The following is a 24,341-nucleotide window of genomic DNA, read 5'->3' as shown; positions in this document are numbered from 1 at the left end:
AAACACTGTCTCTCAGCTACAGAGGGTCATTGCTACACATCAACCAGAAGTACTCTACAAACAGTTATGTCCTGTCTCCTACCACCACAGCCACAACACACGTCATGCTAGCCGAAACACATACTGTTTAATGAAACCCAAAACGAACGCCCTGAAGAAGACTTTCATTTATAGATCCTTAACAGTTTGGAACACTTTGCCACATGAGGTACAAGCAGCAACTAAGAGTAGGTTTAGGAAGGAGTTGTTAGAGCACATGCGTACATAGGCACATGATGATAGGCACATGTGATGTTACTTTTAAATGTTAAGTCTAATGTTGTATGTAAATAATGTTGTAATTTTGATGTGGTGTATTTGTATTATTGTATTTTAACTCCAGGAAGATTAGCTACATACTTGATTTTGTATGTCTTGTGTGTCGCTAATGGAGTTCAATAAAGCACATAAAGCACATAAAGCACATAAAGTGTAACAAATCTCTAGTCCAATTTCCTACTCTGATTTCCTACCTGACAGCCATTTGATAACCATACTTGACGCGACAACGTCAATACTATGGGAGTTGTGAATTCGCGGATCTGAAATTTTGGGTAACATTACTCAATGGTGCAATATAGTCTAGGGCGCATGGGGGAGCTGCTAGGTCGGCTGAATTGTGGGGGGGGGCATAATTATCTTACCCAAGTTTGTGCTTTGGAAGTTCTTTTCTACTGCTACAATTATCGAGATTCGAAATTTTCCAAGTAAAAAAAAGTTTCATTTCGATTTTAGAAATGAAAAATGAAATGCTGACGCCACGCTGTGACCCAGGTCACGTGACAAAGGCCCGGGTCATTCCAACTTGAGGAAAAAGCAGACGACAGAATCGAAAACTTGTCGGTAAGTTTTTAAGGTAAGATTTGCAATATCTTTGACATTAAGCATTTGTCTTACACTAACGTTACATGTATAACAATTAACATGGTCACCAAGAAACTGTAGACACACAATGTCATGATATCTTTTGCCTTTATTGTAAACATTGCTTTCAAATTGTGAATAAGTGAAGGAAATTACATTGTAATGTCACCGATATTCAATGCTGGAAGAGTCCAGGTCTCAATACTTGACTGTATATTATATACTGGATGTTAGTACTCTTAGAGATATTAGTACAAGGTATTTATATTTCTTGTTGAATAACGACAATAATGTTAAGTTATGGGTGTAACTCGGTTAGTTATTTGCTATAATGGATAATAGTATTGCTTAATACGTAGCTACTAAAAATAAATACAAAACTATGTTTTGACATATTCTCCATTTTTCGTGACCAACGTTGATCGATTTCTCAATTACAAATCCTTTTCCACAGCTCAATATCATATGTACAGTGCCTTAATTAAGTACAGACTTGCCTGGCATTAACGAAGCTATCATATTTCTTAGCTAATTAGAGTCTTAGACATGAGGGTTCTAAATGCCTAATTGATGTGTTGTACAAGTGTGTTTAAAAGCTTTGCTGACAAAAAAAAACATAGTTACATTTCTTTGCTTGGTAGTATGTATGCATACGACCACCATTAAAGAATGGCAGATTCCTACATGTAACCTATTAACATTTATTCACCAGATTACATATACAGGTTGTATCTGCGACTTTGAACAGCATGTTTGAGAGATTTCTAGTGTTCTGGATATATAGGAGTGCAAGTTATACTGGGTGGTATTGCATTCTTTTTTGAGGTCTCTAATTTGACTTTTTTCAGCAGATAACTAGTAAGTGACCTGCATGGTGGAATTTTGTAATAATACACATTATTTGGCATGACAACATGTAACTGTGTGTTATGTATAGGCCCTGCCCTCTCCATTTTTTCACTCTAACATTACACTCTCATTCTCAAAAATATCAGCTGACAGAATTTTCACAAGTTTTCCAAGTCCCCTCCCAACTGTACAGATCACTAAGATTGAATCTAAGGCATCACATCTTCACCAGGAAGTTATGAATTTTACATCTTACATCATCGTTCAAGTTCTCTGGAAACTTATCATACACATACATACATATGTACTTCCTCCTTTACATTTCAGACATCAGCTTTCATAACAAACACATCTTTCTGTTCAAACATATCTCCTCACATTCATGTAATACATAAAAACACAATCAGAAACAAGTACAATCTTCTTCATTCTGTATCAGAGTATCAAACTTTCATCCAAATCTTCAGACAGGCATCCAGTTTCCTAACTCATGTACAATGAGCTAAAACATATTGGGAACAAATATCCTTATCTTCCATTTCATCATGATCATTAACAAATTTAAATGTACAATTCCTTGACAACAAAATGCCTCCCATTTCTTAACTCTATCCACCATGACTGTATACCCACATTTTCTCCTGAACAAAGTCATTCTCATGCTCTTGAAGACAGAGCAGGGCTCTTAGGTCCCTTTCTTCATTCCAAAAACTCCTCTTTTTCATGCTTTCTCATTCCCTTCTTTGGCCTCTCACACATTTAACCTCTGGTGCTCAACACACTTACTGAAAAGTGACTTAATACATGTCAAGTGACTCACATTGGACCCAACCAGCATTGCTGGTAAAACTTTGAACAAGCCATTATGTTGTTTTTGTTCCTACAAAAATGTTGATGGCACCGCCACATTCATTGTACTAAATTGTTGCAAGATTTTGGTGCCATAGAACATTGTGACACAGTCAACTGCCAATAATGTAAGGTAGCATGACTATCACAAGAATTCCCTCAGTTTGTGCTTGTATGACAATTGCAAAATGTATGTGACTGGGCCCTATCTACATTTGTGATGTTTTCTAACATTTTTTTCCGTATACGGCCAGTAGGTTGTTAGAAGTTGCTTGTTGTTTATCCGTACACAGCGAGTAAGTTGTTGGAAGTGTTGTGTTGACAGTCCTGCCCAGACAACAGAAGGTCACAGTGCTTCAGGTTCTCATACAGAGCAGACAGGAACTCCTTCACTCCTTCTCCATCTAAGGAAGTAAGGGAAGATCAGAAAAAAATTAGTACTACTGGCAACAATATTAAGATCAGTTTAAAGTTAAAACTTTTGATCCAACACAAAAAAAGTTCTCTCACCTAGAGCTTTCAACCACAGGGGCCGACATCGTCTACCAGATACCTTTGACCCAGTGTTGATGTCACACTTCAAAGAAGCTACGTGACAAGCCTCACTGGGTCAGTCTACTGAGGAAGACCAGAGTGACTGGTCGAAAGCTCTGGGTGAGAGAACTTTTTGTGTTGGATCTTTAAGTTTTAGCTCTAAACATGTAAATACCAACACAGATGAACTTTCTTGATAATTAGGATCAGTGTTAATTTTTAATACCTTTGTAGACAAGAACATCAACTGATACATGTTTACTTTATGCAAATGGATCCACCTTATTTAGAATTGCCAAATCCTTACCTTGTTGAGGTTTCTCACTGCTGTTGACACTGTCCAGCACGAGCTTTCCCATCGAGCGCCGGGAAATTTGCTGGAAAGATCAAGGAACAAAAAAGGATTAGTGTGGAATATAGACTGCAGGGAACCACATACACATTACTGTTAGAGTCATATGAGTTATATTAGGCCAAGGCTGTCTCCAGGATCCCTATATATTTGCTATAGGGTTGCTCAGGAAATCAAAAACACAATGTTTTTTTCTTCCTAAGCTTTAGCCTGTATTGAATACACCTACTGTTAGTACCTCAGTACTTAAAGCTAATGCTGCACTTCATAGTTGACCAGCTAGGTAACGCTTACGTACCATGAGGCGCAGTGTCCTCATGACGGCCAGGATGTCAATCAGCTTCTCAATGATTGACATTCGCACTACTAGCCTAGTACTACATACAACATTGCTGCACTTCAAACTGAAACTGCCAGGTGGCGCTTACGTACCATGAGGCGCAGAGTCCTCATGACGGCCAGGATGTCGATCAGTTTCTCAATAATTGACATGTGAGCTACTAAACTATTACTACATAAAACATTGCCAGTGACGATGCTGCACTTCGCACTAGATCTGCCATGTGGCGCTTACGTACCATGAGGCGCAGTGTCCTCATGACAGCCAAGATGTCGATCAGTTTCTCCTCAATTATTGACATGTGAGCTACTAAACTAGTACTACATAAAATATTGCCAGAGGCAATGCTGCACTTCAAACTTAAACTGCCAGGAGGCGCTTACATACCATGAGGCGCAGTGTCCTCATGACGGCCAGGATGTCGATGAGTTTTTCCTCGATGATTGACAGGCGGACTCTCTCCGTCTCCAGGCAACGGAGCTCCAGCTGCATCTTGTCGATGTCCGTCGACTTCTCGTGGAGCTCCATCAAAACCTCGCTCTTAAACTGGGGGGAGACAATAAAATAATGCTTTGTAAATACTGTAATTCCTGATCTTTTCACGGTATTGTGTTATGTTCACTGTTTTCACTGTCACTTCTGTACCGTGAACTTATCATTACAGTTAACAAATAATTCCTGGACTGTCTTTTTCCTGCACCTGTCCCCACTGTGAATACATAGTTCCGTGAACTTGTCCACTTTTCTCAGACCGTGAAATTTTGCTACCATGAACATAAAGTGAATTACAGTATATTCTTTACATACATCTTTCCTTGACTAGGACGGGAGTTGCTTTTTTTTGGGTAAGTCCAAATCTCTTGTGTTGGAAATTACAGTTTAAACTGCTGCATTGTGACTTCTACCAAGTTGTGAACACAGATGAACTTTCAAGATAATGTTATCTTAAAGTTTGTACAATTGTTTGCCATTGTTACATTGTATAGTGTGGTACACCCAAAAAAGCCTCATATTCCCGAAAACTCAGTGATTGACCAAAATCATTGTAGAGTTGCACTATACAGTATTGTACAGTCAAACTTGCCCAAGGAGACCACTCTGGTCTTTGTGAACAGGTGGTCACTATAGACAGGAATCTCAATGCTTGTGTCAATGGAAAGAAAATCTTAGTCTAAGGGATCATCAAAAAGTGGTCACATTGGCCATGCTGGTAGTCTTTATGTATGTAGAGGTGGTAACTTGTACAGGTTTTACTGTATACACAAAGAGATTTAGACCTCCAACATATTATGAATTGTTCTGTTTTCAAACATCCTGAAGACAATCTGTCTGTTCCTAGTACCATGATATGCTTTTAGGTAGAAATTCCAAAATTAGTTCTAGAAACAGAATGTTTCTTCTTCATGCATGGAGGAATCCCAATTTACAACCTGAACAATTCCTCAGCCCTGAAGCCGGCAAACGTTGTAAACACGAGCGGGATACATTTTTCCTATTGTTTGAAAGCTTCCCTCAACAAAAACAAACCACAGCGGCTAAATCCTGGGCTTGTTGCAGCAACAAAGGCTGCAGGCAGGCCGGCTGGAGCGCTCGGGAACGTTTCACCGCTACAGACCACCCATGAGCCTTTGTTCAACAGTAGTGTGTATAGTCATGTTCTGGTCTTATGTTCAACTGTTTGCTGTTGTTAGTCTGAACAGATGTAACTGCTCTGCAAGGCTATAGCAAGAAATACATTGTACTCTCCAACTAGTCCAAGCAGACTTCAGCTTGTGTTCGGATGTGTTTTTTTTTTTTTTAGACTGTGTGTTCAGACATGTTCTTCACATACAATGTACAGCCTGGCTGTTTGTGTTCAACTGTTTACTATGATAATTGTAGTCTGCGCAAATGTGCAATACTACATAGGCAAGCTACAGATAGAAATAGCTTGTACTGATTGTTGACAGATAATACTCTCCAAGCAGAGATTAGACGGCTGTTTTCTGACATTTGCTTTTCGTTTAATTAGCTTTTTAGATGTTTAATTGTAGAACTTGCCAGGCTAGGACACCTAAAGAGGAGCTCCTGACAAAAATGAAAGTCCATCAAAATGTCTAAAAAAAGCTTTTAAAAAGCATCTGAAAGTCTCTACATGGTTCTTATTATTTTTTCATAACACTGTCTGAAGGAAAAGTTAAAGTGATGTTTTGGGGACAGATGTCAGTGGGGCTACAGGCTATAGCCTGGGTCCAATTTGCAAAGGGGAACATCATGATGATGTTTTGTTAGAATGGACGATGTAGATTCAGTTGTCTGGGAAAATTTTGACTACTATTATGTTGCTGGATAATGGGCTAGATATTTGTTATCCTCTGAGAGTTGCCACACAAAGGACATTATATCTTCTGAAATTGAGATCATTTACATAATGTTCAAATGACTGAACACACAAGAACTTGTAAATTACCAAATAATGAATGCTTTCTTTTTGTTCTTTCACATCTATTTTGACTGGAAAACTTGGAAGAATTTTGAACTTGAAATATTTTGCCACAGCTTAATCAATGTTCAATTTACTGAAATTTTTGTAGAAGAAGTAACAAAAAGTGCTGCACCTGTGTATGTCATCCACCGTATCAATTCATTTTGGCCTAAACTAAATATTATAATATTCTGATTTAGAACTGATAAATCCAATAACTACCTCGTTGAGCTGTTCCTCTACACAGCCATAGCCTGGGTCCAATTTGCAAAGGGGAACATGATGATGTTTTGTTAGAATGAATGATGTACATTCAGTTGGCTGGGAAAATTTTGACCATTATTTTGCTGCATAATGGGTTAAATGTTTCTTGTCCTCTGAGAGTTGCCACACAATGGACGTTTTTTTTCTGCAATCGAGATTATTTACATACAATATCTGGGGGTGTGAGGGTTTGGTCATTATTTTTATTCATCAGTAAAGTAAATATTTTCTTCATTTATTGAGTAGTTTAGGGTTTTTGGGAGTCTTCAGGGTCTTTAGGAGCTTTTATATGCTATTTTCTGATTGCATATAGACAACATAGCCGGCCTGGTTGAATTACCCCCGTTTTTTGAGAACTAGGCTAATCAGAAAACAGCCGAAGACCACCAAACCCTCAGTTCTATAAGCCTGCTACGGAGGCTAATCTTTTTTTATTGTTTACTATAAGACACTTGCATTAGTTATTACTATATTAAATGTATATAGTGTATTATAAATACCTCATTGAGCTGCTCCTCCACTGTGATTTTCTCCCCCTCAGCATCCTTCAGCCTGTATCTGAGCTGCTCCACACACGCAGCCAGCTTCTCCATACTCATCTTCTGTACATCCTCCTCCTCCTCCTCTTCCTCCATTCCCTCCATCCCTCGCTTCTCCACCCAGGCGTTACCATCATCCGAGGCTGGACCAGGGGAGAGAAAGGAGAAGAGTTTGTTTAGTCAAGGGCATTAATGTCCTTGGTTTAGTGATGAACTTTAAATAGTGCTCAGCTGGCATCATTCAAAGCAAACAGAAATGAGGTTTCAATGTTTGTTTTTGTTACAAGGCCAATTTATCTTTGGCAAAATCTAATACTTCCATTCATTACATAAAAGGTAACATTGTTTTTTTAATACATTCATCATAGAACCCATTCTATAAGATTACACACTCAGAAAGAGTTGTTCCATTCAAAACTCAGTATAAACTTGCTTTAAAACTGCAGTGAAAGATCATATCAAGTCCTGACAAATATCGGAGAAAGAAACAAAATTAGAAAAAGAGTGTCTTACCTGCTCTCCCTTCCACTGCTCTGAACAACTGTTCCTCACCTGGTAAAGAGACAAAAGAAAATGTTGTCAATAAATAAGCTACACCACTTATACACAATTATATATATTATACAATCATACAGATATTTTTTCTTCTTTCGTCCCCCTAATTGATGGCATGACACTTTTAATTTCATGTTGATACTTTGTACATTTTTGGGTAGAGGATCACCAAAAACATGATGCTTTTTCAAGTCGGTACATTTTTGGTTAGAGGGTCACCGATCTTGAGTTACCAGTCATTCACACTATGTTCATTCTGTTGAAAACAGGGCAAGCCGAGAGCAGACATAGGAAATGGGCAGTTTGTTTCCTTTGAACCTTTTTGTTGTGTTCTGAGAGAAGTCTGTACAAAAGGCAGAAATAACAAGCTGAACTCTGATGAAAGGTCTCAAGTGCCCTCCTTTGTTCATTGCCTGCTTTGATGTCATCCAATTTCTGCAGAAATTAGTATTTTCCCAACATTAACTGGTGCCACATAAAGATAAAAACATAGGATTATATTGGTTTGTCTGAGAAAACTCTCTAGATGGGAAGACATTGTTGTTTTTTTTGCTTATATTTTCATGGTAAAGATTTTGTGGAAGAAATGGCAACCTAAACTTTGCACTAATTGCGTATGAAGTTTCTAAAAATCACTGTAACAATAACTCTACTTGGTATTCAATGAAAGAATCTTCATAGATCATACACAACGTTTTCTTGGAAACCAAGAAACCATCCAAGAAAATGTCCTGTATGCAAGACTGACACCTGTCAAACTTCTTTGTAGTTTTGATGCAACAATCAGGTACATTATAAAGAACAGTTTAAGCACTCTGAAACAGCGAGAGGTGATTGCCTGGGGAGGCATCCATAATGGCGGGATTCCTGCTCCCAATTTTTCACCCGAAATCTGGAAAATCAATTTTAGCTGCCCTTTCTCTCCGACCCCTGATGACCAATTTAGAGTGGGCGTAACCATGGCAACTGGTCTGTATCCATGGAAACCGCTGGGGCCGGGACGTGCCAGGAACAATGCCGGGAAAATTTATGGGGAATTTGGTCAATTCCGGGTCAGTTTTCCAGGGCGGGAGGGTCAGTGGTGGGGAACGCACGCGATCCATCTTGGAGTGGCGAGTCTTTTGTTACGCAAAAAAGCAGTTACTCAAGCAACTGGATATGATTTTGGAAATGGTCTGACGTTTCAGGAAGCATCCACAACCTTTCGTCAGTGACACTAAGAGACTGCAGGAGAAATGCAGGTTTATAAGCACGAACTATTGATTGATATGCAAATAGGTGAAGACAAATTTTTTGGAAGTCCAACAAAAGTTCTAACCTTTGCCAATGAGTCTTTTGTTGTTTTGGGCGGCCGGAAAAAATATGCATAAAACATGAACATCTGTTGGCCTTCCCAACATGGTAGGCTGTAAAGGTTTGATTTTCTCAGACGAAGGCAATTAAAGATATTTTATGAAAGTGTATACAGACATGAGTGGTTTTGGATTGTTCTCAATTCCCAAGTTACCAACCATCCATCCATCAATCCCTTCTAAGTACAAAGGGATGGAGGAAGAAAAATGCTAGTTTTACACAATAATGTTTGCTTCAATTTTCCTGTGCAAAGAGTAGGGAAAATTTGAAATGCATTGTATGCAAAATATGGAGTGTGCAAATGTTAAAATCTCGGGGCAGAAGAGGTGATGGGTGTCACTCGAAACATCCAGAAGTAAATCTCAGTAATTTGTTCAGTAGTAGAGTTTGAATTGTCTAATATAGTATATATATATATATATGAGTTTAGTCTCAGTCTTATACATTACAATTGCACATCCTGTAGTCAGGTTTACATGTAAGTGAAATTTAACCAGAAATGTGCCAATTTGTAACCAGAAAGTTTAGTTTTGAATACTGAATTTATGAGATAAGAGAAAAATACAAGTTTGGAATGCCAATGTCAAAAGTGATGTACGTGGAGGTTACTTTATAAATCTGGTAAGAAAAACGACCTGTTTGGTTAACTTTTTCCGATAACATCAACACCATAACGTCGGATGTTGTACTTGGCAGGACCATGTGTTGTTTTAACCTGTGGAAACCGAGGACGGTTTATTTGTGCTGAAGCTGCGTCAGCTGTGAGCTCACATCTTACACACGTCTGTTGTCTGGTTCACATTCCTTCAAACAACCTCAAACAACCTTGGGATTTATTTTTTTAACTTTGAAAACAGGTATCTCAAAAGTTTCAAATAGGCAAGAATGTAGCAACTGAAAGCCATCTAAAAGCCTTCGACATTCCGAGTTTTTTTAGGATTCTTACAGCTTAAAATAGCATCTTTTTGTACAAAAGATGTTACTGTACAGTAGTACTTCTTACTGTTGTCTGGTCACATTCCTAAAGACAACCTAAACCAAATGTTGGATTTATTTTCTTAACTTCGGAAACAGAAGTCTCAAAAGTCTAAAGCAGGCAAGAATGTAGCAAAACTTTCCTGTCATCTAAAAGCCTTTGACATTCCGAGTTGGTTAAAATAGCACATCTGTGTACAAAAGATGCTACAGTATTGAACTTCCACAGTATGTTACTCCCACCTGCTTAGAGCTCATGTAAGACTGTTAAAAAAACCCAACACACCTGTAAAAAAGAGTAGGTGTGACCTAGCCTCTACCAGGCTTAGGAAAGTGGCTGGAAAAAGGAGAAATTGACTAAATAGACAGAGGAGTTGTACTTTTAGCACTGTGAGCAAACTGTACTCTTACCAACACCCCTGGCTTATCATAGATGTTTATTTAGTCAATTTCTCCTCTTTCCATCTGCTTCCCAAAGCTTCAGTAGAGGCTAGGTGTGACCCGGTGTGCTTGGCTAAATATGCGAGCCATTTTGTATTGCGTTCTGTTTTACAGGAAAGTCTTAAGGGGAAAAAACAACTCCCAAAGGTTCTGATGAAGAATTTTTCCTCCCCCACCCAGACGATTGTGACAGTTGACACAAAAGTTGTGACAGGTCATTCTTCAGCTGTCACCTCGGCTGTTGCCTGTGGTTTCGGGCTATTGTCTGGGCTAGTTCCAGGCTTTTGTGTTGTTTGATGCCTGGAGTGCCGGGCTATTGTCTCTGTGTTAGAAGGTTCAGTAACCCTGAACCAGCACAATGTAAGGGATTACCAGGAGCCACGGCTATCTGATTATGTTCCACCTCCTCTCTATGGTCACTTACTTCTAGAAAATTAGGTAGTTTACAACTGGGGCAAAGGAACAACTGTTTTAGCAGTGTATTTCTGAGAACTTATTAATTGATATTTGCTGTTTTAGAATATCCAAAAGTATAATTTTATTCAAAGCAAATTGACACAATTTGTTGAGCTTTTCAGATGTAAGGTAACAAGAAAAGTAGAGGAATTCTCATCATCATATTAGTAGATCGCAAAAGACTGAATCAAACTTTAGAGATGGAATTTTTACAGACTTTTGGCATTGGCTTGTGATATACAATCTCTTGGTCAAAGGTTGCTTTGAATCATTATCTTGTTTGTTTGAGCCTGTGTTTATTCATAAATTACTCAAATTGGCCCTTTTTTATTGAGATTATAATATAAGGGAAGAGGTCAGGGTCAGATACTATACGTAACAAGATACAGGTTACATAAAGTCTTACCAAGTCCAGAAACTAAAAGTCGTCCAGAGTAGAATTTAGACTTGATCCATCTTAGCGGTGACATATCTAGGTCAGACAAGAGAACTTTGTTTTGTTGAAAAGACGGTAGCGTCCCTGGTTTTACAAAACTGCAAAGTTACACAAAGGTTGGAGCGTCTCTTTTGTGCCGAGCTCAGCGGTTAGCCCAAAGGGCACTGCGCCTGGGGAGCCGGACTATTGTCAGCCTGCTCACAGCCTGAATTTACAGTGTTCGCAGGCTATTGTGTGCTGAAGGAGAGGGCGGCAAACCTGGACTGGTCATCGGTCATCCTGGACGCGGGACTGACCATCGGGAGGGTGGTGATTGACAGTTGTTGTTGTTGTCATTGTTTAAAGTCTAATATTCTTGCTAGATGTGGTCTCTTGGTGCTGGTTTGTGCTTGGTTCAGTTCAGGGGCAACTTTATATAGCTCTTGGTGACTAATGTGCTTGTATGATGCTGGAAGTGTCTCTAGGAGATCACATTTAATCGGTGCGTACTCTCGATGTACCAGGAGAGTCAGGCCAGCTTAACCTTTTATTTCCTTTTATTTATTATAAAACGTACCCGTACAAGGTTTAAAGGATGTAAAAGGTAAAGGTAGTCCCATAGCCTTTTTGAGACTGTAGGGACTGGCTTGTTGATCCACTATGTCTAGGACACAGTATTGGAAGGTGGAGCCCATCCCTCTCTTTCCACTGCCTTTACATGTACTACTAGTAGTCCTCCCTAACCATTTTACACCTGAGTGGAGTGAGGAAAGTTGTGTAAAGTGCCTTTCCCAAGAACACAACATCTAGCGAGTAATGCCAGGAATCAAACTTGTGTCCTCTGGATCACGTTTGCTTGCCAGGCCATTTGATGCCATATGTTGTTAAAAAAAAGGAATAAAAAGGGTAAAAAAAAAGATGTTGTGTACTTACTGCATCCGCTTGACACTGATTGGTCAGGAGTGGAGACATCCGAGTGCCCGGCAGGCGATCTGCGCTCTGATTGGTCGGAATGGTACCCCACCTCCAAGGTCAGCTGGTCCTTCATGGAGGCCAACTCCCCACGACCGGCCCTGGACAAAACAGAGAAATGCATGACCATAAATGTGATGCTTCAACAATTCATGTGTACATGTATCTTAGCCTGAGTGTCAGCCTTGTTAGCTTTCGTCCGCTCCCTGCCGGCCGGCAAAATGCATTCATCATATGGCATAACATTTGTTTGTTTGTTTGTTTATTTATTAAACCAGGAAATACATATCACAATACATACAGTCAACCACCTGGCCAATGTGTCAGCCACCATTTTTTTGCTGGTCCGTTTAGATAACTTTCCCCATTGACAAAAGCATTTAGAATTCTGCCTATAGTGACCACCTGTCCACATAGACCAGATTTTATAAGTCCTCTGAGTGGTCTTCTTGGGCAGTACATTGGGCATTTTACTTTACATTGCATAAGGCAAGAAATTTTGTGACGCAGAAAGAATAGACGACTCTCAGATCCATCTATCAGCATGTGTACGGAAGCCTCCAAAACAGCAGGTGTCAGGCCTCCGAAATTTACCGCTGACTCCTGATGCAGGAATGTGAACTTGGCAATGAGCAGTAAACAACTATGGGAATCTTCAACTGTCTCTGCCTGACTGTCTGACTTACTGTAAAATGGAAACAGACTTTGGCAGAGTGCCACAGATGATGTCACTCCGGTTCTGTTACTGGCCAGGGTACTGAATGTCAAAGATGTGAGCTTCAGGTTGCCTGAGTAAAAGCCTTAAGTCTTAGTAACATCTACAAAAAGTATTCCGCCAGGTCGCATACAGATGTAATTTATTATCAGTCAGCCTGGTAAAATGCTTAAGAGATCTACTAAACAACATCCCCTAGTATATAATGCACCCCTGCATATCCGAGGTACTGAATGTCAAAGTTGTGGCTTCAGGTTGCTTCTGCATAAGCCTTAAATCTTTAAAAGTAATACTGGCTACTAACACAATTCTGGCAGGTCACATATATCTGCCACGCGGGAAAAATGGGGACCTGCATTCCCTTTTCGTAAGGCGTAATCAGGCCTGTTTGGTCTTCGTAATCTGTAGGCAGCCTCCCCAAAAATCAACGTAATTCGTAACAGTACATTAGCCGCAAAGCTTAAAGTCGTAATCAGCTCTGAGACTTTAACGTAGTTCATAATCAGTGGCAAAAATTTTGCGTAATTCGTAATCCCCCCCCCCCCCATGCAGGCCTTAAAAATGCATCTTAACAGATGTCCAATGCAAATTGCCCTCAATATGCTGCACTCCTGCATATGTAAACTGTGCATACCTGGGAGTGCTGCACTAGAGATCTCTCAAACACACCGTTTTCTTAGTGGTGAATATGTGTAATCCGGTGGAGAAATGGAGGTTATATATAGATTTCCATACGAGATTAATTACATGATCTACACAAAAAAATACATCTGTGTCTGAACAACATCAACCCTAAAGGCTTACAATAACTGTTTATGTCTGAGGCTTCCTCCAAATAAAGTCTGTGACAGACTTCTCTGGAACACATCTATTTCATGATGTCATGTTTTGACCAGCCCTGTCCTAGCTGCTGGGATGTTTGTTTTTTCATTGGAAATCATACAGGCTTCAAAACAGGTAACCAGAGGCCAGGCCAGGCCAATATGACAACTTTTTTGTGGTCCCTTCAATAATTTTTCCACTGACACAAGCATGAAGAACCCTGTCTATAGCAACCACCTGTCCACATAGACCAGATTTTATCAATCCCATGAGTGGTCTTCTTTCGCACCAGGTTTTGACAGTAACAGAGCTGACATGTAGCAGTCAGACTCTGTAACCTCTAAGGGGGGCCCACGTGCCCTTTTCCGTAGAGCGTAATCGGCGTTTTAATTCTACGTAATGCGTTGTAGCCACTTGGAATTTATCGTAAAGCATAATCGGGAGGTTTCCGAATTCAGCATAGAGCGTTGTCGGGACCCCCCCACCCCCTTGCAGGCCCTCATATATTTGCTGTGACCAGTGGGAAGGTATGTGCTCTTGGCAGAGCCACCATTGTTGTTGGAGACCAGCTCATGGCAGCAAATCTTCCAACACCAGATCAGTGACAGTCTTGCCGTTATGTAAATCTTTCAAATATAGACACTTCGGCCAAAGTCTCAGAGAAGATGTTGCAAAACATGTCAAGCAGATATTTATCTAAAGAAAAGCTGTCTCCTACATTGTAAATGTTTCTACAGAGGATAAATAAATAACTTTGAATGGTAAAGTTTACTAGAAACTGTTGGAAGAAATGAGTTGTAAGGAGAACAAGGTTGAGCTCAAGAGTCAAGCTCTAGTTGAAGTTGATGAGACCTTTGTTAGAGTGAAGAACGTGCCCAGCTTGCAAACATGTTGAGGACAGATGTGGAAAAGTGCAAAGTGTTTCCCTAGACTTCAAAGCATAGTTCTGCAAAGTAGTAATCTTATATATTCAAAACATTCTTTTGTGACTCCAGGTAACCTTCACTGACATTTCGGTACAACTGTTTATGATTTTGTTCTTAAAAAGCATCATGCTTCACCTCTTAGTCAGTTGAGGACATTTTTTGGCTGCTTTTAGTTCTTAATTATTGTGTTGTATGTTTTTGCTCAATGCTACTGAAGTTATGTTAGCTGCCAGTTTGTATACTTGAAAAGGTGTTAATACACCTGTTTTGCCCTGACCCTTCCACTTGTATATTTATGGAAAATTCTAATAAACAAATAAACAGATACCTTCCAAGTGATAATTACTTAGTTTGACAACAGAAAGTGATTTATCTTCTAGTAGCTTGACATTCATCAGAATGTTTTTCTCCCCTCCTATTCTTAGGCCCGATTTAGACTAGAAACGCTTAAGGGGTTTTGGCCAGGGAAACGTTTCGGAACGGTTAACCGTTCCCGGTCTAAAGAGGAAAAAACGGTTTGTTATGGGTTTTCGCGGACCGTTTCCGAAAACCACCTCCATCGTGGTTTTCGACCGTTTCAGAACCCTTCAGCGGGGGGCCCGAAACGCTTTTTGCTAGGTCTAAAGACAAAGGGTTTCTTGAAACGGTAAACCAGGTCACATGTCATATGCTAATCACATGCTAATAAGCCCGCGCACGTCCTTTATCTGGTAGATTCGCGCCATATTTGATTGTGTCCATTTTCGCCATTTTATAATGTATTTCTCGAATTTTCGTCATCCTTTACGTCTGGAGGGATGGGAGAAGGCCAGGGGAGGGTCTGGACCCAAGATGAGACCCGCTGCTTGATCATCTTGTGGGCCGATCATACTATACAATCCCGCTTGGAGACCTCGCGTAAATATAGGGAGGGCATACAGATGCTTGTGGACGGGCTGGCGGCTGAGGGGTATTTATGCACCCCAAAGCAGGTTCGGGCGAAGTTCAAGGCCCTGAAACACAAGTATCGTAAGGCCAATGAGGCAAACCGTAGAAGTGGCTCGGGGAGGTCATCATAGGTCACTGTGGGTCAGAAACATCCTGCGCCACGGGCGGCCCGAAACACTTCCGCCTCTGTGTCTAAAGACGAACCGTTTTCTGTGGCGAAACGTTTCGTACCGTTTCGAAACGGTATACCGTTTCTAGTCTAAATCGGGCCTTAGAAAGAGTCTGATATCAGAAAAAATGAAGCCTCGGGTTTCAGGAGTTGGAGAAAACATGTCACGATAGAGGGAGAAGATCTGGGACCCTTCTGGCATAGTTAGGGGGTGAGTCATGACAGACTGGGAATCACTGACGTCAACTGATAACAGCAATGAACAGTTCCCACTATAGACCCCTGTTTATTTTGAGTATCTTGAATTGAAAGTAAGCTACAAGTATTACATGTAACGTTACCTCTTTTCTGACAGACTATGCTGTTTACTAAAAGCAATACTAAAAGCAAATTAATTTCAAAAGAACGACATGTTGGTTTGCTCCATCTATGAGTCTGGCAAGTTCCAAGAAATATGATTATCGGAATAGACCCACAGTCTTCTAGGAAAGGAAGAATTAAGATATGGATTCAAGAATTTCATTATCTGAATGTCTGGGCTGTTTTGAGGAGAGTGCCAAGAGTAGCAGTTGGCTTGTCAGGTTTAAGTCTGTCAGCCCATCGGGAGGAAACTGCATAATCCACACTGATCCTGCAGATAAGTGGCTATGTACATGTATATGTAGGGAGTTAAAGCTTTTGAGGACTCCCTTTATGTGTTGGTGAGTTTTTGTACAACATTGTACAATAACAGCTTGTTGATTAGAATTAATTAACTACAAAGATGAAGTGATGCTAAAGTACCTTCAAGTTTGTAAACTATTATTATGCACAATCAAGCCTGCCTAAACATCAACCTCTTTGAGCCAACCACCTGACTACAATAACCTTTTCTCAGTCACCACGTGACCATTATTTTTCCATAGGTGCAAGCATTGAGAGCAACATGTCCAAGAAGACCACCTATCCAAGAAGACCACTTTACCTTGGTCCCTTAGGGTGGCCTTCTTAGGCAGGTTGGACACATGTTGGGCTATTCTCTCAGTAGGTATAGCCCTTATCATAAGAGTGTGATGACAACAGGAACAAATATTCCAAGGGACCACTCCAGACCTACATATACAGATAGCCATCAGCTAACTGACAGATGATCCTGTCCCTACCCTAACCTCTGGGTCATGTGTCCCTGCTAATTAATTAGCTTAATTGAAAACAGAACATGTTATCTCCTAAGGACCTCTCCGGTATCAGGGGAATTTCTGTAAACTCAGGAAGGCAGAGCTATCCTTACAAAATAACAATTACAGACATGCCTTTGATCTTTCTCTATCTGTACTTATATCTGTTATTCTGCTGTATGTAAGGTTATTCCTTGCCCCACCTCTTAGCCTCTCAAGAAAATATCTGTTTACTGATTCTATATCTTGTACAAGCATCCAGCACCTCAGTTTCCAAGAAAAAGTTCCTAAGAAAATAATAAGAACTTATGCCCTTTATTTTCAATGCCAAGTACTTTCTACATACTGACTATGTCTAATAATAGTATATATAATATATTTTATTTACTTATTTATTGTGTTCCCATGACCACCCCCCTCAACTGGACCTCTGGGAAGAGTGGCTAAGGCCGACAGGGCATTTCCAGTATAAATAAAGGGTATTGATTGATTGATTGATAGAATTGTATATATTCATAATATACTCAAAGTATATTTCATTTCATAGAATGAAGTAGAAATGTTTTAACAATAGTCATAGTCTATAATTGCCCAAATGATTCTGTGTGATGGAAATAGAATACGACATTTAAGTTCCTCAATCTTCCATTTCTAACAGTCCTACAGTTTAAAAAGATTTCTTGAATGTGACATAAAAGTATAAACTTTAGTTTAAGGTTCCTGCCCTGGCTCTTTGCTACCCTGTTGAGTGCCAAGTCTTATCTAAGATATACTTTATCAGTTCAAAGGTTAAAGATTCTTCATCACAGAGAGAGAGTCTTGAATTGACACCAGGTGTCGATGTTTTGTATCTTCTACACATCTTCAGGCCAGACACTCGATTAGTCTTTCCTCTGTTTCCATGTGGAACTTCTTAAGGTGCTGGTCTTAAATATGTCAGTGTCTGGTCCCTGTGCCATATTACTGTCTCACTTGCTATCTATCTGGGTTAGGAACCGCCCATAAAGTTAGCAGGGTCCTGTTAGCACCTAGAATTCTCTTTATTGAGGGCCTGCTTGCCCTTTTTTTGTAAGGCGTAATCAGGCCTTTTGGTCTCTGTAATCTGTAGGCAGCCTCCCGAAAAGTCAATGTAATTCGTAATAGTACATTAGCTGCAAAGCGTAAAGTCGTAATCAGCTCTGAGACTTTAACACAGTTCGTAATTGGTGGCGAAAATTTGGCGTAATTCGTAATCACTACCCCCCATGCAGGCCCTCTTTATTATGGGTTCACCACACCACGAAGTGGTGGTGAACCCATATTGCTTTTTCTGATGTTTCTTCTTCTTCTTCTCCTTCTCCTTCTCCTCCTGCCATTTTTTAAATGGATTCAGCTTCTTCATTTTAGGGCCCAAGGTCCTGAAATTTGGTATGGAGGTACAGTGGGCAAATACCCCTAGGCGTTTTTTTAATTATTGTGATACAGGCTTTTAGAATGGTTTTATTTGAGTTTTTTGGCTGTGTTATAGCAAATGTATTACTGTGTTAGTGTGCCTTGTTTACCACGTTTGGGCATGAGTCATCACAATGGAATGCAGGGCATCAACCAATAGGCATGCAGCTTTCCTCTATTCTTCTTGCTGATTGGCTGTTGGGATTTAACTTGATCAACACCTGCACAGAGCATTTCCACCTGCACAGAGCATTTCTTGCTGATTGGCTGTTGGGATTTAACTTGATTAACACCTGCACAGAGCATTTCCATACTGACAGTATGTCTGTATTCAAGTGTTTTGGTAGGTATTTCAAGCTTTCCTGCTCCAGCATTGGAATGCGGGGCATGGACGTTTTTTTTTTATTTTGAAAATCAACAGTTTGCATTATGCAATTAAAAATCCTAACCAATAAAGTAGGGAATAGCTATCCAACTGTTGTTTTAGTTGTATTTTACTTCATATTATAGTTATATCAATGTAAATCATTGTTTTCCCTTGTGTTTCTCATTCTTTCCCTGCCATGTCGTAAAATGTGGTGAACCCATCGCTGTATTTGCTCCAAAGCAAATATTGGCCTTTCTAGTTTACAGCCATTTTTCTGAATCCACAAATTTTAGTGATGATACGCTCTTAATATGTAAAACATAAAGCTTTAACGCATCTCTATTTAGAAGCATAGTTTTTGTCTTCCCAGCTTTAACAAATAGACTTTGTTAAGGGGTGAAACATAGAAATGAGGAGATGGTCCCCTACTAGAAGATTCTTCCCCAGTTAGCGACATGCTGTAGCTCATTAAGTGCATGTCTCGGCTCCTTGTGTGTTCCTTGGTTTCACCCAAGATTCTTTCAAGATCACTTATTGCCGGCAACTGTCCTCTTCCTAGGAGGTCCTCCTTATCTCATAGTTTCTAAGACTTCTCCAGTAGATGTCCAGCTATAAATAAGGTCCCAATTTGTAGGGCTGCAGTCCTGTCATTAATGTACAACATGCCAGCTTAGATTACCAGTATGTGAAGGGGTAGCAAAATTAAGGATTGGTCAGTACAAGTCTCTGTTACACCATGAAACTTTTGAACTGAACCTGTTTTGTGACATTTGATTCGTGTATAAGACACACTGAGCCTTTGCTTTACACCGTTTTCAAAGTCTTGTAAAACCTCTGCTGAAGTGTAGTACTACAGCTTCAGGGGGTGTACTGGACTTCTGTAGTACTAGTAGACTATGCTTCATTTCTCTTTACACGTGAACCCAGCAAGAAACTGTAGTCTACTAGAGTACATATTGTAGTAGACTATAATGTGTAGTACTACACTTTAAAAAACAACTGTAAATTGGGCCTATGTCTATAGTCTAGCTTGTCTATCATCAACTAGTAATTTTCGTAGTTTGATAAGCAACAGAACTCACAAATTATGTACATATTGGGTTTAACAACATCATCTTTAGTTGCTAATTCTGTGTCAGTTCCATGTCTGCCATGTATCTGACCTATGCCACGAGGCTAATCAAGGCTTAAGAGTACTCCAGCTAGATGGATGTAGAACTAGTAGTGATACTTCAGCATCTTGAGACAGACTGTGAGTGTTGTGTGAAACACTATAACAGTCCCACTTCATGTGAAGTATGTAAGCACACTTCCAGTCCCTGGACTGTGGAGCAAAACAGGTACTTTACACTGTGGGTATTTCCTAAGTCAGTGAGTTATCTCCAGTGAGGGTCTGGCTTGTATATCTCAACACTGAGGCCTGGTTGTGCCCACAGTCTGCTCAGCCCTGCCCTGATATAGCACAGGCCACATCAAACACCAGCCAAGTCCTCAGCTTGGCAGCTATGCTGGGGTTTACTGGACAACATAGCTGAGAAGTGATCTACTGATTCTGTTATTAGCTAGCCTGGAGGCCAGACTGTTTCCAGGGCCTACATAGACCCTGAGAAATACTCTGGCTTATAATCTTAGAGCCTAGCAGGCTATGGATCTGGTATCCAGACTAGTTATGTCTGGGTTTTACTGGCCAACATAGCTTTGAAGTGATCCATTTCTCAGGGCCTGCATGGAGGGTAGTGATTACGAATTACGCAAAATTTTCACCGCCGATTTTACCAAAATTCTCAGAGCTGATTACGTTAAATCATTGAGTACTTGATGGATTACGTTTTACGTTGCATAAATTTAACTGCCTACGTCTATTACGAATTACATAATAGCCTTTTTTGCACAACTTTGTGGACAATGGTGGGAAAAGAAGTACATGTAGTCTCCCTTTCCTTGCCAAAATACATTGTAAAATACAAAATTTACATACATGGGGTAGACAAAAAGAGCTTTATTTAACAAGATTCTGTCCTTTTGTTGTGAAACTATTGTAATACGAGTGGAATCATTTTCATACAGATCAGTGTTAGATCTATCCTGAAACATGACAGGTTAAATTCAACAGCTTTTGTTATTCTACCATTGTACAGTAATACGAGCGGAATCATTACCATATAACATCTGTGTCCATAATATCACCAGGGTCCATAATATCACCACCTTGAGAAACAGTGTGCTTAAAGATATTTTTACTGCAACATACTTTTGGTATGCACTCCTTCACACATCAAATGTACATACCTAGGGTATGTTGCAGTAAAAATATCTTTAAGCACACTTTTTCTCAAGGTGGCGATATTATGGGCCCTGGTGATATTATTGACAGGGATGTTAGCTATACAGATGTGTGCTATACTGAAACCTGAGTGAGCCTGACCCTGAGTCCCATGTGTTTAATATCAGCCTGTCCTTACTGCCGCTGACTCAGGCACAGGTTGTTTAATAACAAGTTGTCTGTACCAGCTGGGAGCAGGCAACATGGAACAACAGTTTAACTATCACTGACATTATACTATATATCCTTCCCTTGAGACTGGGTAGTTACTGCAAATGCAAGTATATTTTGCAGTGATTTTCATTTCTATTCTGCAGTTATCAGGACCGAAAAGGAGGTTTTCACATTGTCTGAAGTTTGCTATTGAAACATTTCTGTTTACAGTAGAGCTATAAAACATATTCTCAGTGTTTTCATTTCATGAAAACAGTTTGTGAAAACTGAACAAAAAAACACCACAGAAGTCTCACATTGTCTGAAATTCGCTATTAAAACAATTCTCCAGTACACAGAGCTATTAAACATATTCTCAGTGTTTTCATTTCATGAAAAGAGTTTTAAAAAAAAGCAACATAGCAGAAGTTCCTGGATTTACAGTAAACCAGGAGCCAAGCTGTACACTTCTGTGACTTTGTTCTGTGGATTTGATTTATGTCCTACTTTACGAGGTTGGCCATTTAGAGCCATGTAATGTTACATGTATATTAAAGCAAAGTGCTTTGGGGTATCAGATGATACGATTACCACTATTACGCCATTGGCAGCTTGGTGTGCTAGTGTAGTCTTGTATACATTGTAATTGTACTTTTTGCATAAACATATTCGTTGAGTCAGTTTGATGCTAATTGTAAATTGACACTATACATGGCCTTGTGATAACACAAACAGACAAACCTGTACAAGTAAGCACCTTTATATGTACATAAGGACCACCTGGCTAGTGTGACCACTTTCTGGTGGTCCCTTAGATGATTTTTCCATTGACACAAGTATTCAGAACCCTGTCTATAGTGTCCACCTGTCCACATAGACCAGGTTCTATCAGTCCCCTTAGTGGTCTTCTTGGACACTTTTGACTGTACTATTAGCTAGCGTGTTATGCCAAAGGGCAGTTATAGCAGCTATAAAGATACACATACAGATACTACAGTATGTATTTGGCCTATCATGACAAGAAAACTAAACAAGGAGGAACGTTTTTTCACCTGTCACAAAAAAAGAGCTCTTGAGAAGAATAGATTCCCACTGGCAGCAGTTTAACTCCTAACAGATGGGAGAGCCAGAGGGTAAGTAATAAGTATCACCCTCCAGCCCTCCGCTGACCCTAGGCCGTAGGGTCAGTTCCCCCATTTCTGCAGGCTGGACACTGGGTTTGTGCCATGCTGGGAAGATAGCAGCTCGCCAAATGTCTGTCCAGAACTTCACATAAATGTTTCAACCAATTATCCTCAAAAAAGACATCAAAACATTTCAAGGCTTCTCTTTGAAAGGAGGAGGGTATTCAATAAGTGTTGCAAGTTGAACTTGCAGTAATACATTGAGAGGGAAAAAGATATCTCTAACAAGAGAGAGGTATCAGCCCACCAAATGTCTGTCTAGAACTTCACATAAATGTTTCGACCAATTATCCTCAAAAAACACATTAAACCTTTCAAGGCTTCTCTTTGAAAGCAAGAGGGTATAAAAGAAATGTAAGTAGACCGTACAGTAATACATTGAGAGAGTAAATGATATTTATATTATAACAAGAGAGAGGTATCATATTCAGGTCTCAGTATGGGGAAGGCCTGAGTCTAGATCTGTCTAGAGTATCACATATAAATGTTTTGACCAATTATTCCTAAACCCAGAAATTTTAGCACTTTGCTTGTAAAGGGAAAAAAAAAAGGAAAAAAGGTTGTTTCTCCTTGAAACACCCCCAGCATCACACATGTCACCAAGTGTTAATAATATCTAGAGAGACAACTGACTCCCAAGCGTAAAACTGAGCACCTAGAGACCACGTCTAGCGATTTAATAGACAAGGACAACAACAACAAAAAGGAAAGAAATTTTAAAGAAATGTGACAGGTTGACAGTTATGTAATACACAGTAAGAGAGAAAAATGATGTTTATAACTAGAGAGAGGTATCAGGTTCGAGTCCCAGTGTGTGGAAGGTCAGTCTCATTACTCCAATTAAGCTGAGTTCAGGAAGTCAGCCGCCCTCTGACCTGTCTGTGCACCAGAGTCAAGTGCTGACACAGGAGGTCATGTGCATGGATTAGAGGGCTGGTGGTTACTAGTAATAGGGCACTGGTCGTTAATACTAGTAGGGGCACTGGTCGTTAATAGGGGAAACTGGTGGTTAATGGAGCACTGGTACATGGTGGAGGTGTTCTAATAGATGCTGAGTTGGCTTTTTTTTCATGGCAGGAGTTGGGGAGTAGATAGCATCCAGCTTGTTTAACCTCAAAATTTAGACTTTTTCGGATGACACAACAAGGATACACTTGAGTGTCTACTAAATGATGAGTTTTTTTTTCTCATGACTGGTTTCGGAGCCTCCAACTTGTTTAAGCCTTTTTGACCATACATTAAGGACCAGCTACTAATTCAACTAAAGCATACATTAAACTTGAGCATTGATGTTTTTGACATGATATTGGCTCCTTACACTCTCTGGCCAAAAAAAAAACAACATTATGTGACACCATCACCGTCTCCAAACAATTTTTTTCAGCCAGTGTGAAGCAAGTCAGATGACAATATAGTCCAATTTTTTGTGTTGGAAATTACAGTTCCAACTTGTTTTATACAAAGGCCTTGTTGCAAAATGCAACAGAAAACAGGAACAGATGTCAACCTGAGGCAATCTCCAACCCAGCCAAATGAGTCCTGAGTGTACCAAATGTGTCCTGTGCATGAGTGAGCCAGGACAATTTAGAATACATTTGCCCAATGGATTAGTTCTGGTGAGGCTGTGGGCTGTATTAGAAAGAGGGGTGTGGTTAGGGCAGGGTTGGGCAGAGTGAGGGATCAGTCAGTACAGCAGGGGGCTGGTCTGTGTCAACAGTACAGGGGGGGGGGCAGTGTAGGGGGTAGTAGAGGGGGGGCTGGGTGTAATGGGAGTTGTAGGGGGTGTGGTTAGGGGCAGGACTGGCAGACTAGGCATCAGTCAGTGGATCAAGAAACCAGCAGGAGGCTGGCTCAAGCGTCTGTCTGTGTCAACAGGTCCAATTTGTCATAAATCACACAAACAGTG

At 40.1% G+C, this 24,341-nt stretch overlaps 1 protein-coding gene across 1 annotated transcript in view; it reads right to left on the bottom strand.

Annotated features, from left to right (window-relative positions):
* Positions 1-1,014: 1,014 nt before the first annotated feature.
* LOC109464974 (EF-hand and coiled-coil domain-containing protein 1-like) overlaps positions 1,015-24,341 on the bottom strand; it is a 54,795-nt gene continuing 31,468 nt past the window's right edge. The window contains exons 6-11 of the mRNA XM_019762092.1: positions 12,223-12,362; positions 7,608-7,646; positions 7,056-7,237; positions 4,215-4,373; positions 3,443-3,512; positions 1,015-3,005 (exon numbers count right to left, since the gene is read on the bottom strand). Of these exons, the coding sequence (XP_019617651.1) occupies positions 2,881-3,005; positions 3,443-3,512; positions 4,215-4,373; positions 7,056-7,237; positions 7,608-7,646; positions 12,223-12,362 (715 nt within the window). The 3' untranslated portion in view covers positions 1,015-2,880. The remainder of the gene's footprint in view (positions 3,006-3,442; positions 3,513-4,214; positions 4,374-7,055; positions 7,238-7,607; positions 7,647-12,222; positions 12,363-24,341) is intronic.

The sequence above is a fragment of the Branchiostoma belcheri genome, unplaced genomic scaffold (genome assembly GCF_001625305.1).
Source record: "Branchiostoma belcheri isolate BF01 breed outbred unplaced genomic scaffold, Haploidv18h27 scaffold144, whole genome shotgun sequence".
Classification (NCBI taxonomy): Eukaryota; Metazoa; Chordata; class Leptocardii; order Amphioxiformes; family Branchiostomatidae; genus Branchiostoma; species Branchiostoma belcheri.
The sequence above is the reverse complement of the archived record's forward strand: the minus strand, read 5'-3'. Positions and strand labels throughout refer to the sequence as shown.